Here is a 16,062-nt window from a genome sequence, read left to right as displayed (position 1 = left end):
AAGGGTTAAAAGATTCCTTGATCTGGAAGAAGGAGAGCAACTACAAGATTTCGACATAGTAAGCACATCTCATGTTACAGACAAGAAATACAATCTCGGCACTACAATTCCGTCTAACGATCAACAAATCATGACTAAATCCAAGAAGGATCCCTTATTTATTTATTTTGCATTTTGAAGTTCTTTCTACCAGTTTGCATAGGCGGGCCTGTTCGAGAAGGAGTTATGGGCCACTACTTCGTTGTTACAATAAACATGAAAAAAGAGCGCTTTGAACTCCTTGACTCTTTACCAGATGAATATCAAGGCACAATGGATTACTTCAACACAGTAACAAGCAGAGTAAAGAGGATATGGAAGCAAGTAATCAAATTGCTCCAGCTGTCTCCAAGTAGTATTGACCATTTCGAAAAGGTCAAAATGCAGGTGCCACTTCAGGGAGCAACGTAAGCACTACAAACCTTTCTCCTTTTCCTTACTCACTGTAACAATTAAATTATTAATGCATCCATAAAAAACATAGGACGTTAGGACAACTTCACCTAAACTGCCCAACCATCTTTGGACAACGACAATAACCAATCATCCTTCTACATGCAGACTCGACTGTGCGTTCTATATGTTCATGAACGCAAAGCACTACACCGACGGTGGAGAAACAGTGTACCTAACAGAAGAACAAGTCCCGGAGTTGAGGAAGAAAATTCTCTATCAAATAATCAGCCAATACAGAGATAAGGCCGCACTGTCATTAATCAACTACACCAGAGGTTTCTCTTTCTGAAGACAACAAAGTAAAATTCTACTTATATAATTTTCAGAGACACACCAATAATTTTTTATTTTTTATTTTAACAGATATGCTGAACTCTGAGGTCGATATGGAAGACAGTGAAATGCAACGAATACATTGTGACATAATTCAAGAAGAGATTCCTCCAACTCCCGACCACATTGGGACGAGCGCTCAAGAGATACAAGATATTGAGATTAATGACACAAGCAGCGATGAGGAGAAAGAAGATTATCATGTGAGCAGCAAGGATACCACCAAAGCGTCTGAAGAAGCACTCATGGAAGAACAAGCCCAGACAGATGCTAGTTTACAGAGGGAACAACACGTGCAGCCAAACACTGATTTACAAAAAGAAGACGAATGGAAAGATCCACCGATAGAACCAGACAGACCACCCCCAATAAAAAGACAGAAGACATAACAGGCTCTACTTTAGAAGGTGATAACAGGACAAAGAGCGTACCAACTAGCCAACAAGAGCTTTCCAAACAGAACAAGAACCCTGTTGACGAAGATCGCAAACCAGGAACATCACCCGAGGTGAAACATGCACAAGAAGAAAATAAGCGGAAAGAGAAGGATTTAACAGAAAAGATACTTGAACAGAGGAAACGCGATGCTGCAATCTCAGTAGAACCGAGCATCAAAAACAACAGCACACAAAAGGAATCACCAACACCTAGGCAGCCTAATGAGCAGGCGCAGTTAGGTCACGACAAGAAAAAGGCAAGGCATCTTGCAAGAGTACAGACAAGATCCCCAAAACCCTCAACGATTCAATCATCAGAGATCAGCTCAGCAAACATAATCTCAATTAAGAGGCCATTCAAACGACCAAGCAAGGAACCTGGGAAAGTCAAGGTTGCATCACTTGTTCCAGGAGATTTCATTTACAGAGAAAAGGCCATACAACTCTATAGATATCTGATGAGCCGACAAGGACAAAGAGAATGCGCAGGGTACGCAGATTCTCCTAGTTCCATGGAAACAATTACAGAGAGCTACAGATTCTCTAACATCCAACTAACAATTAACTCACCTACTTCCAAACCCTCCTTGCAGACAAGTGCTATATAAATATAAAAGCTCAAACCGAGAAGACTGCATTTCAGCAAAATCCTTCATGGAACAAGCAGGAAAAGAAGAAACACAGATGGAGGGCTCCATGCTAAACGCGTTACTGGAGGAATGGAAAGAACAAGAACAATTCAACCCAGACGACACAACAGTACTCCCTGTAGGTTTCGCAAATGTATGCATACCTCACCCACAAAAACACCACCGCCATTACTACGATAGAATATTTAACCAAAACCACACACTCTCTTTCTTGAAGCTGGTGCTCGGACTCAATTATGATACCAGAGAGCTATCAGAATTCAACGAGGACGAAGCACTAAAAGGATTTGAACTCCTCGTGGGAGGTAAAGACATCCTCCATTCGAAGATGGTAAGTTCAGTATTATTACTTAGCACATGACCTATTCTCTTTGAGCTTCAACGATAAAATGAAATTCAATTTTTACATCAACAATGATCTCCTCTCTCAACGTAGATCATGATACCTCATCACACAACCAACCACTACACGCTCTATGTACTGAACAAGTACAGAGATAGCATCGACATCCTTGACTCACTGAACTACGTAAACTACGCCGATTTGTCTTGGAGTCAACACCACGTACATCGAGAAGAACTGGTATGTACTTTTTGTACATTGATTTCCTCTTTTCCTCATGATAGTATGATACTCTTACTTTCCTCAATACCGCACCCAAACAACAAAACCATAATGCAATAACAGATGAGAAGGATGTCTGTGCTAATGAACAAGCACCACGGACTAAAACACAAGAACGAACCAGACTGGGAAAGGATAGCAGAAAGGCCTCACAGGGTCTGCACACAAAGCAAGAAGGAACACAATGTGGTCACTTCACGGCCCAATTTGCGAAATACTATAATGGGAAAGAACTGGTCAAGGACAGAGAGGATTTTCATGTAAGTTACCACTACATACACGTCAAATAACTTGATTTCTTTATTACTGTAATTAGTTTATTAACAATTGTGAACAACACGTAACTATAAACCATACATTTTCACATGCCTGCAGCTCAGCAAGGTCGATGCCGAATGGAAACCGGAGTACGTATACACACTCATATTCGATAAAACCAACCAAATAAAGGACCATCAAGTTCCTGGAAAACTCAAAGATTACAAACCAGAGACTACAAACCTTTTTTCACCCATGAAAGGTAATATAACTATTTTCATTTTTACCATCAGTCAACATTACTAGAGCTTCAAATATTTCTTTTAGAAACAACAGCCATAATTTTTTATCTGCTTTGACAGAGCGAGACAAAAATACCAGCATCAATCAGAGAGCAGTAAGAAATACCCGCAACACCGGCATTCGTTTCTACACGTGGATAAGGCAAACGAGCTCTACAACATAGTCATGAGTGACACATGGCAGGATGAATTCAAAAGGTAACTTGGTTCCTTTTACACCTCAAATTAGTTAAAGTTAGGCAGCAATCACACAAATCAGAAAGGAAACTGGAAAGAACCTTTAATTCATGTTTATCAGCTTACTTAGTTAATGACTTTCTCAACAAAAATTTCTTCTACTGCCCTGTATGTAAGCAGAAAAGTAGTATTCTCGAGAGATCAACCACAGAGCAAAAGCACAACTCTTACTGGATCAAAGCTAAAGGAAATATTTGGGCCTGCAAACAAGAAAAAACGTCAAGGAATGGAAAAGAAGGTGCTCGATGAGTTAGCAGAAGCATGGGAAAGCAGCAACCAAACTATACACAAAAGACATAGACTATTATTAGGCCCAAGCTTTGCAGAGGTAAATTTCAAAAAAAAAATCACAGTGATCATATAAACTCATCTTTTTTGAACTATTTTTTAATCTCTTGGTACCGATCTACTTTTTTTAACTCGTTTTTATCGTTTTTTATTTGTTGCCTGCAGCACATTCTGGGTTTAAAGGATAAAAGAAAATCTATGAAGGACTTTAGAGATGATTTCACACGAGAAAAGGATGTCCTGGTTCCTTTGTTCCTTAAGAAATGTCAATCAGAGAAGCTCAAAACAGCAAAAATGGTAATAGCGTTTTCCATACAAAAAAATAAAAATAAGCATTTCAAACAGAATACTATATTCTAAACTCTCCTCTAACAATAAAACTTTTGTGCCACAGGTATTCATGCCATTTGAAAAGGAAGACCGATACACACTATTGGTGCTTGACAGATATAGAAGGAAGCTTCAAATCATCGAACCTGAAGAAACCTCTCTTGAAGAATTGAAGAAGCAAGAATACCTGAAAAATCAACGTGATCGACACGTGCATGATGGCAAACTAATTAAGCAGATTGCTAACATGGAAAACAACGAAGTCATCAAAGAAAAGGAGCATAACAAATACCACAACCATAAAGACAAACTGGTAAGAATTGTAAATAACGCCATCTTTTAGTTTTACAAATTACACTACATGTCTCTCTAAAATAAAAACAAAATGCAATTCCCAGGTTCCCAGGTTTAAAGAAGTATATGAAATATTACTGGGTGAAAAATTCAAAAAGGAAAAGACTAGATGGGATGTTGAATTTTTACAGGGCGTTCCAAAGGTGAACAAAGGTGAAACCCCGTTTGCTGTTCTATGGTTCGCGCATCTCTTTGATGGCAACCACTTCGTCGAAGAGATAGATAATTTTGACGTAAGTTTTCGCTTAAAACTCGCAATAAATCTGCTAGATATCATACAACTGCATGACCTAATACTGATGTGGTTTTTCTCCTTTTTTTCACTGAACTTTTTATAGGATGGCACGGAACAATGGAAAGCACAACAACTGTGCAAGCTACTATTTAGCGATCAGAATACAATCGAACCCGGCGAAATGGGCGATGAGATTAGAAAGATCTACGACGACATCACGGAATGAAAAGTTGTTGATAAGCGAACGAGCCTAGCTCCATCGAAACATCAGAAGACGGTTTAACCGCACATCATACTGTAATAATGAAGCAACAGACTATTTTTATTGATGTAGTTCCTTGATTCTTCAGTAACCAAGCATTCGAACACAAGCCGGTGCCCCTAGACACTTCACAACTATCAATCCAGGCGGTTGATGACCATGCCCCATAAAGCCCCAAGTCCGTCCCTAGACATACGTGCGTCACGTCGACACGCCGTGACTCTACATACTACTCACACATGACCGCCGGTGACTTTGATGTTTCACAAACATTCCCCCTTTCCGAAACCGTGTGCTGTCGAATGCCACCAACCTACAGCATGAGTCTGGCGTGAGTACAAACGTGACTCTCTAAATGAGTATTCAAACAAATGCATGTGGTGCCACCCACTCGCGCCGTTAGAGACCTCACACCTGTGCATCCACAATGGTGCCTTCCTACCTCAGTATTAGCAAGCAAGCCTCTCCGACCACACCACCATGCATCCAGAGGGTTAAGGGCCAGTGATGCCTCTCAAAGCCCCACACCACTCCATGCCCGTGATGCCAGACACGCGTGACTCTCTAGAGGCTTCACAACCGTGACTCCCTAACTGCGTATTCGGAAGCATGCCTCTGGTATCAAACTTTCGAACATCCACAGGATTGATAGCTGTTCGCAACAACAAAAACCCCACTTCCGTGCCTCTTGGGTCTTCACCTCCGTGCCTTCCGTAACTGCATCCACGTGCCTAACGTGTCACGCCCCGCGACTCTTACATGGTCACGGTACCACACCCATGTCTCTTCACAAACGTCACCACAGTACATCTCTAACCGAGCATTCCAACACATGCCTCTGAGACCACACTATTGTGCACCCACAACGTTGATACCCGTGCATCGAGAAGTTGCAATCCCGTGCCTTGCGTACCTGGATCCAGGTGCCTCTCTCACATGACACTTGCCATGACTCTTACATGCCCCATGATGTCGCACAACCTTGACTCTGCACACTTCCAAACCGTGACCCTGTAATTATGTATTCGGAGCTCAACTTTGCTACTCCATCCACATGCCTCCGGCACCTGTAGTAACACACGCCGATGACTCTAGAGACTACAAACATGTGCCTCTCTAACTGCGTATTCCGACCCATACCACTCCTGCCACTGCTCAAGAAGCCGCGCTTGTGTGCACAACTAAACTGTACTGAGCGCAAAAAGACTGCTTTGCATTTTGTTGTTTTTAGAGTAAAAAGCAACATTACTACTTCAAAATCACATGATTGCTGAATAAACATAGTACTTAGCAAGCTAAATAACTTGCTCAATCACATAAACAAACTACAACTTGACATAAGGAAACTTGTTTAACCTGATACAGATGACATTAGAAACTGCTTAGTTCTAACAGAAGTAAACTACGAACCTGGTACAATAGAAACAACAAGCATAAACACAAGCAACTCCACGACCAGTTTTCTATGTTTTCGTCATCACTAGTATCCGTAGTAAGGATCGTCATAATTCTTATCTGCCTCTTTTGCACTCTCCAGACCTTCTCTGATGTTTTCAATTCTCTTCCACGACTCGTAGGTGGCGTACGCATCTATCGCTGCATACTCAATGAGGTAATTGGGCAGTGGGCTGATCCCCCACAGTTTATGGTCTTCAACCCTATCAATCTTATCCTTCATCCGTTTGTAGAATGGGTGGATCACGCTCCCTGCAACATCAGCCAAAGAGTGGTACCTCTTTCTTCCCTTGAAAGGAACTCTCCATTTGCGCTGGATGTCGATGTACTTGTCGGGGTTGATCTCCAAACCAGAACTTCGCGTATCTCTCTGTCACCTTCAATACTGAAGCCGGCAAAGGTGTAGAACCTGTCCTCCTTCAGGAACGGGTGCAGACTCTTGGGCCTGCAGGGGGGATGACACATTTAAGGTGGATCCATCAAGTATCGATCAAGTACATGCTTATATAGTACGTATAATTCATGGACGATAAAATTTCAGAAACTACTATGCAGAGTTCAGAAATAAAATACAAGCACAGCATGTTATTTTTATTTTTGATATTTACACTTGAATCAATTACCTATCTACTTATTAGCCACGTTAACACATCATTTCAAGAAACTGAACTACACTAGAACATGAAATATAGAAAATACACTAGAACAGAAAGTACGCTAGAACATCAAGTTTAGAAAATAATCTCGTACATCAAATCCATAAATTAATCTAGTGCATCAAATACATAAACTGATCTGGTGAGTCAAGTTCAAAATCTATTCTGCTGCATCTACTTCGGAAACTTCACTGATACATCAAGTCAATAAACCAATTTAATCAAATTTCAGGGTGAAAAGCTAAGAGGTTGAAACTGTAGGATGGTTCACCATTTTGTTGCCGCGGTGATGTGATATACCAAACAGAGTTCCTCCACGCATAACTGTAGAACCGCTACCCTCTGCGGAGGTTCGTCCTCCCTGGTATACTCAACATCAACGCCGATGTACTGAGGATACAAGCCGCAGACCCTCTTCAGGATCCTGCTGATCATCTTGTCGGCTTCCTCAGGATTGCTGGTGCATACGACATCCAGCTTTTCCTTGCCATGGATGTCAACCTCCTTGAGGTGCACTTTGTAGTCGTGCTTCTGGCCGGGGACCTGAACGTCGTCGACCTCCGTGCTTTGGTCGGACGTCTCACCACGGGGACGCTTGGCAGATGGTTCCTCCGCCATTACGCTCCTCCAGCGATGGCCGCCTTGACACAGAGATTGTGAGGAGATGCTAGTTCAGATGGAACGGCAATAGTGTTTTCGGAATTGAGCGGCTATGGAAGCGCAGTTACCCTTTTGTGCCAATGTCTGGGTCGTGGAGGAGGCGGTTGGAGGCGGCCTCATCGTGGTAGTGAGGGCGGAAGACATGCGCTCGTCGTTGTTGTGCGTCGAGGCAACCGCCGAGTGGCAGTGCTCGCGGTTGCCGGGAAAAAGCAACCGTCAAATCGTCCGATTAAGCACGTAACAAATGTTATTGCTCGCACCTTTCCCGACGCACGCCGCTACTACCACACGACCAATGCTGCACAGACTTCACACATGTGGACCCTGTGAGTACTATTCGCACAAATGCCTCTACTACCAAACTTCCCGACACATCACTCTCACGTGCCCGTGGCAACACACGCTTGTATCTCTAAAGACTTCACAACCGTGACTCTCTGAGTAAGTCTTCGGATGCATGCCCCTGCCACCACACATTTGTGCATCCACAGAGTTGATACCAGTGCCTCTAAAATTCCAACGTCGGTGCCTGTAGAGCCTGGTGTTCCGTGCCTCACACGTCTATTAAGATGCTATAGCAAACAAAAAAAAGCCAGGCGACACAAATCTTGATACTAAAATCAGACCGTCGAAGATTACAGACGGTTCCATCATTTCCATCTCTCCCACCTCCACTACTCTCTTCCTTCCTCTCTTCCACAGCAAAATCTTGAAACATTCCACACTCACACAAGGTCTCCTCCTAGGTTCAGTACACGGGTCCAAATTCCAAGTAGAGTTCCCCTCGCAAAACAACCGCCACCATGCTTCGCCAACCACGCTCCCACTTCGAGCTACACACCGTCAAACGGTGCGCCCGACAACACAAAGTACCAACCTGACGGCGACGAAGCAAGGACTTCAACACCGCCGGCGGAAATCACAACAACAAAAAACAAACAGACAGAATAGACCGATGGAAGCGAGAAGCCGAACACAAGCAATCGAATGTAAATAACAATCTATCCCATTGCATTCCATTTCCAGGGATAACAACCCTAGCCACCACAAAAAGCCGAGTTTTGCACTATCCAAAATCAACTTGTCTAAAAAATTGAAGTACCGTACACATGACATTTAATAGAAACGCTACTGCTCCCCGCTACGGAATTTTCACCACATGATATGTGCTTAAAAGTACTACACCTACCACATAACTAACTATAATACCTCAAACGATTCAAATACTGCGAGCATACTGAGAGCTCAAACTTGGTAATTACACCAGATTTTATCTGCCCGTTGTCCCTTGATTGTAACTATTTTCAAGTTAAGTGCCTCGTGTTCGTCACAGCAGTGTTTTTACTTCAGTGCCACGAGAATCCATGCCTCCTGTACATTCAAAGCCCTGCCTCAATGTGCGTACATCAATGTGCCTCGCATGACACTTGCCGTGACTCCTACGGGGCCCGTCGTGCCACACCCACGTCACTTCACAACCGTGGTTCTCTAACCGATTAGTCGGACCCATGCCTCTGCCGACACACTTTTGTGCATCCATAGAGTGCACACCCGTGACTTGAGAAAACACACGTACGTGCCTATTGTCGATTCACCTTTTCTGCCTTCCGTGACTGAACCAACGTGCCTCACGTGCCTAACGAAACATGCGCCGTGACTCTTACATGGTCCCACTGCCACGCCCGCGTCACTCTCGAGACTTCACAGCCATGCCTCTTTAACCGAGCATTCTAACACATGCCTCTCCCAACGCACTCTTGTACTACATCCACAGGGTTGATACCCATGCCTTGAGAAGCAGCATGTCCGTGCCTGTGTTGGCTTCATTTCCGTGCCTCCTATGCTTACATCCACATGCCTGTAGAACCTACACTTCCGTGCCTCGTGTGCCTGCATCCACATGCCTGAAGAGAGGCTCCACTTCAGCACTACCACATGACTTTGCAAACATGATGCCTTCATTTCTGTGCCTACACGTACATGCACCCACGTGCCTCACGTGTCACTCGCCCAGACTCTTACGTGCCCCGTAATGCCACACCACATGACTTCACGAACGTGGTTCTGTAACCGAGTAGTCGGACCCATGCCTCCGCCGCCATACGTTTGTGCATCCAGAGAGTGCACACCCGTGACTTGAGAAAACACACGTACGTGCCTGTTTTGGATTCACCTTTTCTGCCTTCCATGCCTGAACCAACATGCCTTTGTCACTCCCGAGACTTCACAACCATACCTCTTTAACCGAGCATTCTAACACATGCCTCTCCCAACGCACTCTTGTACTACATCCACAGGGTTGATATCCGTGCCTCGAGAAGCAGCATGTCCGTGCCTGCGTTGGCTTCATTTCCGTGCCTCCGCTGCTTACATCCATGCACCTCACACGACACTGGCGTCCTGTGCCTGCGTCAATGTGCCTGTAGAACCTGCACTTCCGTGCCTCGTGTGCCTACATCCACATGCCTGTAGAAAGGCTCCACTTCAGCACTACCACGTGACTTCGCAAACATGATGCCTTCATTTCTGTGCCTACACGTACATGCACCCACGTGCCTCACGTGTCACTCGCCAGACTCTTACGTGCCCCGTAATGCCACACGCACGTGACTTCGCGAACGTGGTTCTGTAACCGAGTAGTCGGACCCATGCCTCTGCCGCCATACGTTTGTGCATCAAGAGAGTGCACACCCGTGACTTGAGAAAACACACGTACGTGCCTGTTTTGGATTCACCTTTTCTGCCTTCTGTGCCTGAACCAACGTGCCTCACGTGCCTAACGAAACATGCTCCGTGACTCTTACATGGCCCCACTGCCACGCCCGCGTCGCTCCTGAAACTTCACAACCATGCCTCTTTAACCGAGCATTCTAACACATGCCTCTGCCACCGCACTCTTGTACTACATCCACAGGGTTGATACCCGTGCCTCGAGAAGCAGCATGTCTGTGCCTGTGTTAGCTGCATTTCCGTGCCTCCGGTTCTTATATCCACGTGCCTCACGCGACACTGGCCTGTCCCGTGGTTCTCTAACTGCCTGTAGAACCCACACTTCCATGCCTGATGTGCTTCCCTCTGGAAGTGCCTGTAGAACCTGCACTTCCGTGCCTCCTGTGCCTACATCCACGTGCCTGTAGAACCTGCACTTATGTGCCTCGTGTGCCTGCATCCACATGCCTGTAGAGAGGCTCCACTTCAGCACTAACAGTCTCAACACTAAAAAAACTGTAGCACACAAAAAAACCCAAGCCAAGCATAACGAATCTTGATGCCCAAACGGACGATTAAAGATTAGAGACGGTTCGATGGTTTCCATCTCTCCCTCCCTCTTCTACTAGCTTGCTTCCCCTTCCGCAAAGTAAATCTCGAAATCTTCATCACTCCCGCACGCTCTCCTCCTTCCTTCTGCACACAAACTCGAAATCGAGTTTGCGTCACCGGACAACCGCCACCGCGTTCGCCAACCACACTCAAATCCGACATACAAATAGCCACACTCTGCCCGCGACAACACCAATAACCCCGCCGCCTGCGGCGATCGACGGCGAGGTCTTCAACAGGGGCGGCGGAAATCGCAACAAAAAAGGATCAACGACACAATAAGCCGATGGAAGGGAAGAACACCGCACAAGTAATTGAAGGTAATTATCATTCTATCCCACTCCATTCCACTGGGTAGATCGTATTGATTTTTCCACTACCAGGAATAGCAACCCTAGCCACCGCTACCAAGGAGTTTTCTAATAACCTAAATCAATTTGCCTAACAAATTGAACTAGCGCAGAGATGAGATTTAATAGAAATGCTACTGCTCTCCGCCCTGGGATTTTCGCCATACGATTTGTGCTCAAAGGTAAAAAAACCTGAAACATCAGTAACTAGAATACGTCAATAGATCCAAACCCCGCAAGCATCCTGAGAGGCCAAAACTGATAACCGTACGAGATTTTCTACATCCCTTGTCCCGTCAATGTAAACGTTTTTCAAATTAAGTGCCTCTGGTGTGAAATACCGTGAACAAAGAATAGGTGTACCCTGTGCTTCTAGGGTAAAACAACCCGTGCCTCTCTATCCATGCAAATTTGTTTTCACACCACGCAGGTTTTTTTCCTGTGACACTCGACTCTGCTTCTAACACCTGCCCATTTTTTATGCAGCAATGAAAAATCCTCACGAAGAAGCTAAAACGCAGCAAAATACTGACGAAGACCCTGCTGAAGAGCATGCAATCCAGCAAGCTCCTGTCAAGGGTTTGAGCAAAAAGTCTCCACTGTCCATCTACAAAAAATATATTGAGATATTAATAACTTAACTGCTATCCTTGACAACAATAACTTAACTATGTCTACAAATAAAACTACCTCCCACTTTTTATATATTTCTTTATAGAAAACATTAAAAATGTTCGCACACTATCTTATTTTTAATTCAAAAACAGTTTAACTTACCCAATAAATCTTAAACTATCATTGATGATATTCCTCCAATTATGAAATATCACCTGCAGAGTGCATTTTTGTCTCCGAAAATGCTTCACCCTAACTTCACTACCCCAGCTGCACTCATAACCATAATTAATATTTTCTTCCATCCCCTGATTAGCTCAATCGGTAACAATAGTAATAACCTATCTTAACCCAAGAAAATAAAACTAAAAATCCCCTTTGGGAGTTTCACATTCCTTATGCATAATCATGGAAGATATATATTTTTAATGTGTATCAACTATTTTCGGACAAAAAGAACATCCTTTTTTGTTACCTGGTCATTATACAGGACACGAAGACGGTGATATTCAAAGCGCAGAAACAGGCAGCATGTCTCCTCATTCATCAGAAAAGGACACAGAACAAAACATGAGGAACAAACCACCTGCGGAAGAAATGATAACTTACACCAGGCTCAACAGGAACAAACATCTAGCAACAAGCAAAAAAAAGAGGAAATCAGATACAAGCACTGTTTTTACTCCTGGAGCAAAAAGGCAAAAGCAAAAGGACAATGCTGAAAACATCATCGACACTAGGACATTGCAGCATCAGCCATTACCTCTAATGGTACTCCCGCCAACAGCACCAACCGCCATGAAGAAACAAGGTGAACGCAAGAAGAAAAACAAACGACAAAGGGTAGAAAAAGAACAAGACGATACCAACAGCAAAGGTTCAGATACCAATGATGACGATGATGACAGGGAACATGATGCAGATTTCATTCCTACAGACGGCGATGATGTCGAAGAGCATGACAGCGACGCAGAACATGACGATGATGTAAAAACACACTTATGTACTAATTTTGAATACCACTATTCAGCACTCAGGATCTAACGTTCCTTTCTAACGAAACCCTTTCTTTTTGTCTTCTGAAACAGAACAAATCAGGACAGAAGGACAGAAAGAGGAGAAAGACAGGCGGAAAAGAATTGGCAGCACCAACAGTTGACGAAGAACAGCAAGAAACAAACAAAGAGAAATGCCAAATCAAGGCAGGGGCAGCATTCGCTCATGTCAAGAAAGCATGGAATTTACTTAAAGACTGTCACAAGCAAGATATTAGGACGGCAGGATTTGGCAGCATAGAGAACTGCAAAATAAAGGGCTCCATCTGCAGACCACTTGCAGCACACATCTACGACAACCTGGACACAAAAAGCATGACAATCACCTTCGGTGATGGTACCGAAGACAAGAAAATCAAGATTACCAAGGAAGCTATACACAGGGTGTTTGGATACCCAAACGACACGGAAAAGTCAGCACCAAGGCCAGCGAAGAGCCCAACTTCAATGAAAGAACTGATGTCAGACCTTGGCTTCAAACATACAAATTTCAAGCCAAAAGAACTGTTCAGGTAGCTAAAAATATTGGTGGAACTACATGACGAACAGTCAAACAGGAAATTAATTAAAATATTTTTTCTAATTTTTTTCCACAACGTTGTCTGCGGGTCAAGCGCCGCTATCTTCGCCCGACAAGCTATAATGGTAGAGGACATGGACTATCCAGAGATGGCAAAGATGGATTTCTGCGAGGTAATCATCGAATGTATTAAGGAAGGAGCCAAGACATGGCAGAAACACAGAAATTTGCCTCAGGAAGAAAAGAACAAAAAGCATGTCAATGGTTTGGCACAGGGGCCAGTAATCATGTACCTCGACTCCCTGCTGCTGCCAACCGACACAAAAGAAATGCGGAAGATTGCAAAGACAATGGAAAAGACCTCATTACCATGAGCAAACCATCTCAAAGAGAGTGACCTAGCGAAAATAGCTAGAGCAGACATGAAAAGTGACGGAAAAGCACGACCAGATGACTATGAATTTGGCAAAATACAGGTATAGCTATATTGTACATAAATCAGTCCTTCCCTTTTTGAAAAAGGTTTCCATTCTAATCAACTACATTACACCAAAACGATGCAGACATGGAAAGGAACAGCAGAGAGGATCTTCTATGCCAACACAGCATCAACTTCGTCTTCAATTCACCAGATAGCAGTAGAACATCGCAAACAATAGCAACACCAGAACACGACCAAACTACTACCACCTCCACCCAAACGCCGGCGCGAACCACGTGTCGGCACCAGTCGAAGCAGGGAACCAAACAAAAGCATCAGCACAGGAGCAGAAGAAAGATTCCAAAGGATAAACAAATTGTTGGAAAAAGTACTCCATGAAGCAGAACAGATACCCGCAGTAACCACCAGGGCTGAACACCAATGCAACGAAAAGGAAAAGATATTGGATGAAAAAAACAAGAACCTAGCCGTGCAACAAACAATTGCCCTGATGGATTCATTAGAACAACTCAGACAATTTCAGGACATAGTTTGCACAAGGTACCTGACAGACAACGCGACCCTGCAGACACTAGAGCAAGCAGATCCGGCAGCCTCAAGTAGACTAGCCGATGCCAACCGCACAAATGAAATCGTAGCCACAACAGAACCAAGAGAAAGGAGAACAAAAAAGAACAAGAAGACGAAGAGAGGAAGAGAAGAACAAAATCAAGGGACATAGGCATTGACAAGAACAAGATAAAGTGGCAAAAACAGGTAAGTAAATAGTAATGCATGGTGCCATACGCACCCTAAAGCAAACCCCTGTTTTCATACCTCAACTGAAAAGAACTGCCTCAATGCTTTCAGGAACGTACATATAGCATGCCAGGCCAAGATGAACTCGTGGAATTGTTGAGGAAAATGGCTCCCACCCACCTCCTCCCCGGCGACACCCACCACCTCCGGCGATCTCCTCAACTGGCCATCTTTTTCTAGTTTCTCTCCAATGGATCTCTTCGGCGTGTTGTGATCTACACGCTCATACCCATCTTTCATGGGTTCCAATGATGGATCCACCCTTGGCTTGGACTTCTCCAAGGGTTTGGTTTTTGCAGATAAGGTTTTCCAATCTACTGGTTTTTCTGTGCACCCCATGGAGGAATCGGAGATCTTCACCATGGTTGTCTCCTTTGGGCGTCATGATTTTCGTCTGAATGAAGATTCAGTGCCGGCGGCACTTGAGGCAGCCCTCGGAGGTTCGGCTATTGAGTTCATGGTTTTATTGATCAAGGATAAGGTATTTGGATTTCAAGTCTCTTGCAAAGCAGTAGCCATGATTATTCTAAGTCTTGGATCGTTTGCATGTGATCATTTCAAATGTTACTTTCATCTTTGGGGTAATGGTGGCCCAAATGGGGGTCGTGAGTTTAAGATCTGGAAATTAGAATGTGATGCCGAGTGGGTTCTTGTTAGCCCTACCAAAAGGCGTGCTGCTCTGGGTTTGTTGGCCATGCATAAGTGACCTTCTAAGTCCTCGTTCAAACCTGCTAATCCTGTCAGCAAGAAAGCTTCTTTTGCAGTTTTTCAAAACTACGCAGCTTGTCATGGTTATCGTTTTCCTGCATCTGAAAATTTTATTCAAACTACTGAAGAGGCGGGTTATTCTATCCCTCCACATGAGAGGGTTGTCATTCATCCCACTTTGCCGGCGAATCTCCGGTGGACGTCGACGAGGCCTTCGATATCTTTTGCCACGGTGCAAGATCTACTGTCTCCGGCTGATCGGGCCCCGCCATCCTCGGGTGGGAGTCATAGTTCTTTGATTGTGGACATACCTGGCCATGTTGGGTCATCTTCGGTGTGTGCCACGGGCCGGGAGGAGCACACGAGTTTTGGGCCGATGGATAGGGCTGAGCAGGATCTCTTCCCTGGGCCCGTTAACATTCCTTCTTCGCAACAGGCAAGAGAAGATTTTGATGATTTGATTTCTGGAATGGTTGAGGAAGTTCACACGTGTCAGATTTGTTTGGCAAATGGACATTTTTCTTCTGCTTGCACGTCAAAACTCTGGTGCCTCTCTTGCTGCCCTGTCGGGCATGTTAAAAAAGATTGCAACAAATTCGCTCGGATCTTGGGTTGGGTTTGGCAACCAAAAACCGCTAACGTTGCAACTTCCGAGGCCTCCAGCGAGAATATCTCT

The 16,062-nt window shown here is 44.3% G+C and overlaps 1 protein-coding gene across 1 annotated transcript; it reads right to left on the bottom strand.

Annotated features, from left to right (window-relative positions):
• Positions 1 to 6,286: 6,286 nt before the first annotated feature.
• On the bottom strand, positions 6,287 to 7,535 carry LOC141040682 (uncharacterized). The gene is made up of 2 exons (XM_073506798.1): positions 7,257 to 7,535; positions 6,287 to 6,631 (listed from the first exon to the last, which is right to left on the bottom strand). Exons 1-2 carry the CDS (start codon positions 7,533 to 7,535, stop codon positions 6,287 to 6,289), a joined length of 624 nt encoding a protein of 207 aa, XP_073362899.1.
• Between the last annotated feature and the right edge of the window lie 8,527 nt (positions 7,536 to 16,062).

The sequence above is a fragment of the Aegilops tauschii genome, chromosome 2 (genome assembly GCF_002575655.3).
Source record: "Aegilops tauschii subsp. strangulata cultivar AL8/78 chromosome 2, Aet v6.0, whole genome shotgun sequence".
Classification (NCBI taxonomy): domain Eukaryota; kingdom Viridiplantae; phylum Streptophyta; class Magnoliopsida; order Poales; family Poaceae; genus Aegilops; species Aegilops tauschii.
Note: the sequence above shows the minus strand (reverse complement) of the source record. Positions and strands in the feature narration are given on the sequence as shown.

Bases quoted from the DNA above. Each gene is read 5' to 3' on its own strand.
- LOC141040682 (XM_073506798.1), bottom strand. From the start codon at position 7,535: ATGGCGGAGGAACCATCTGCCAAGCGTCCCCGTGGTGAGACGTCCGAC. The intron at 6,632-7,256 runs GTAGCGGTTCTA...TGAAGGTGACAG, and splicing joins AGGACGAACCTCCGCAGAGG to AGAGATACGCGAAGTTCTGG.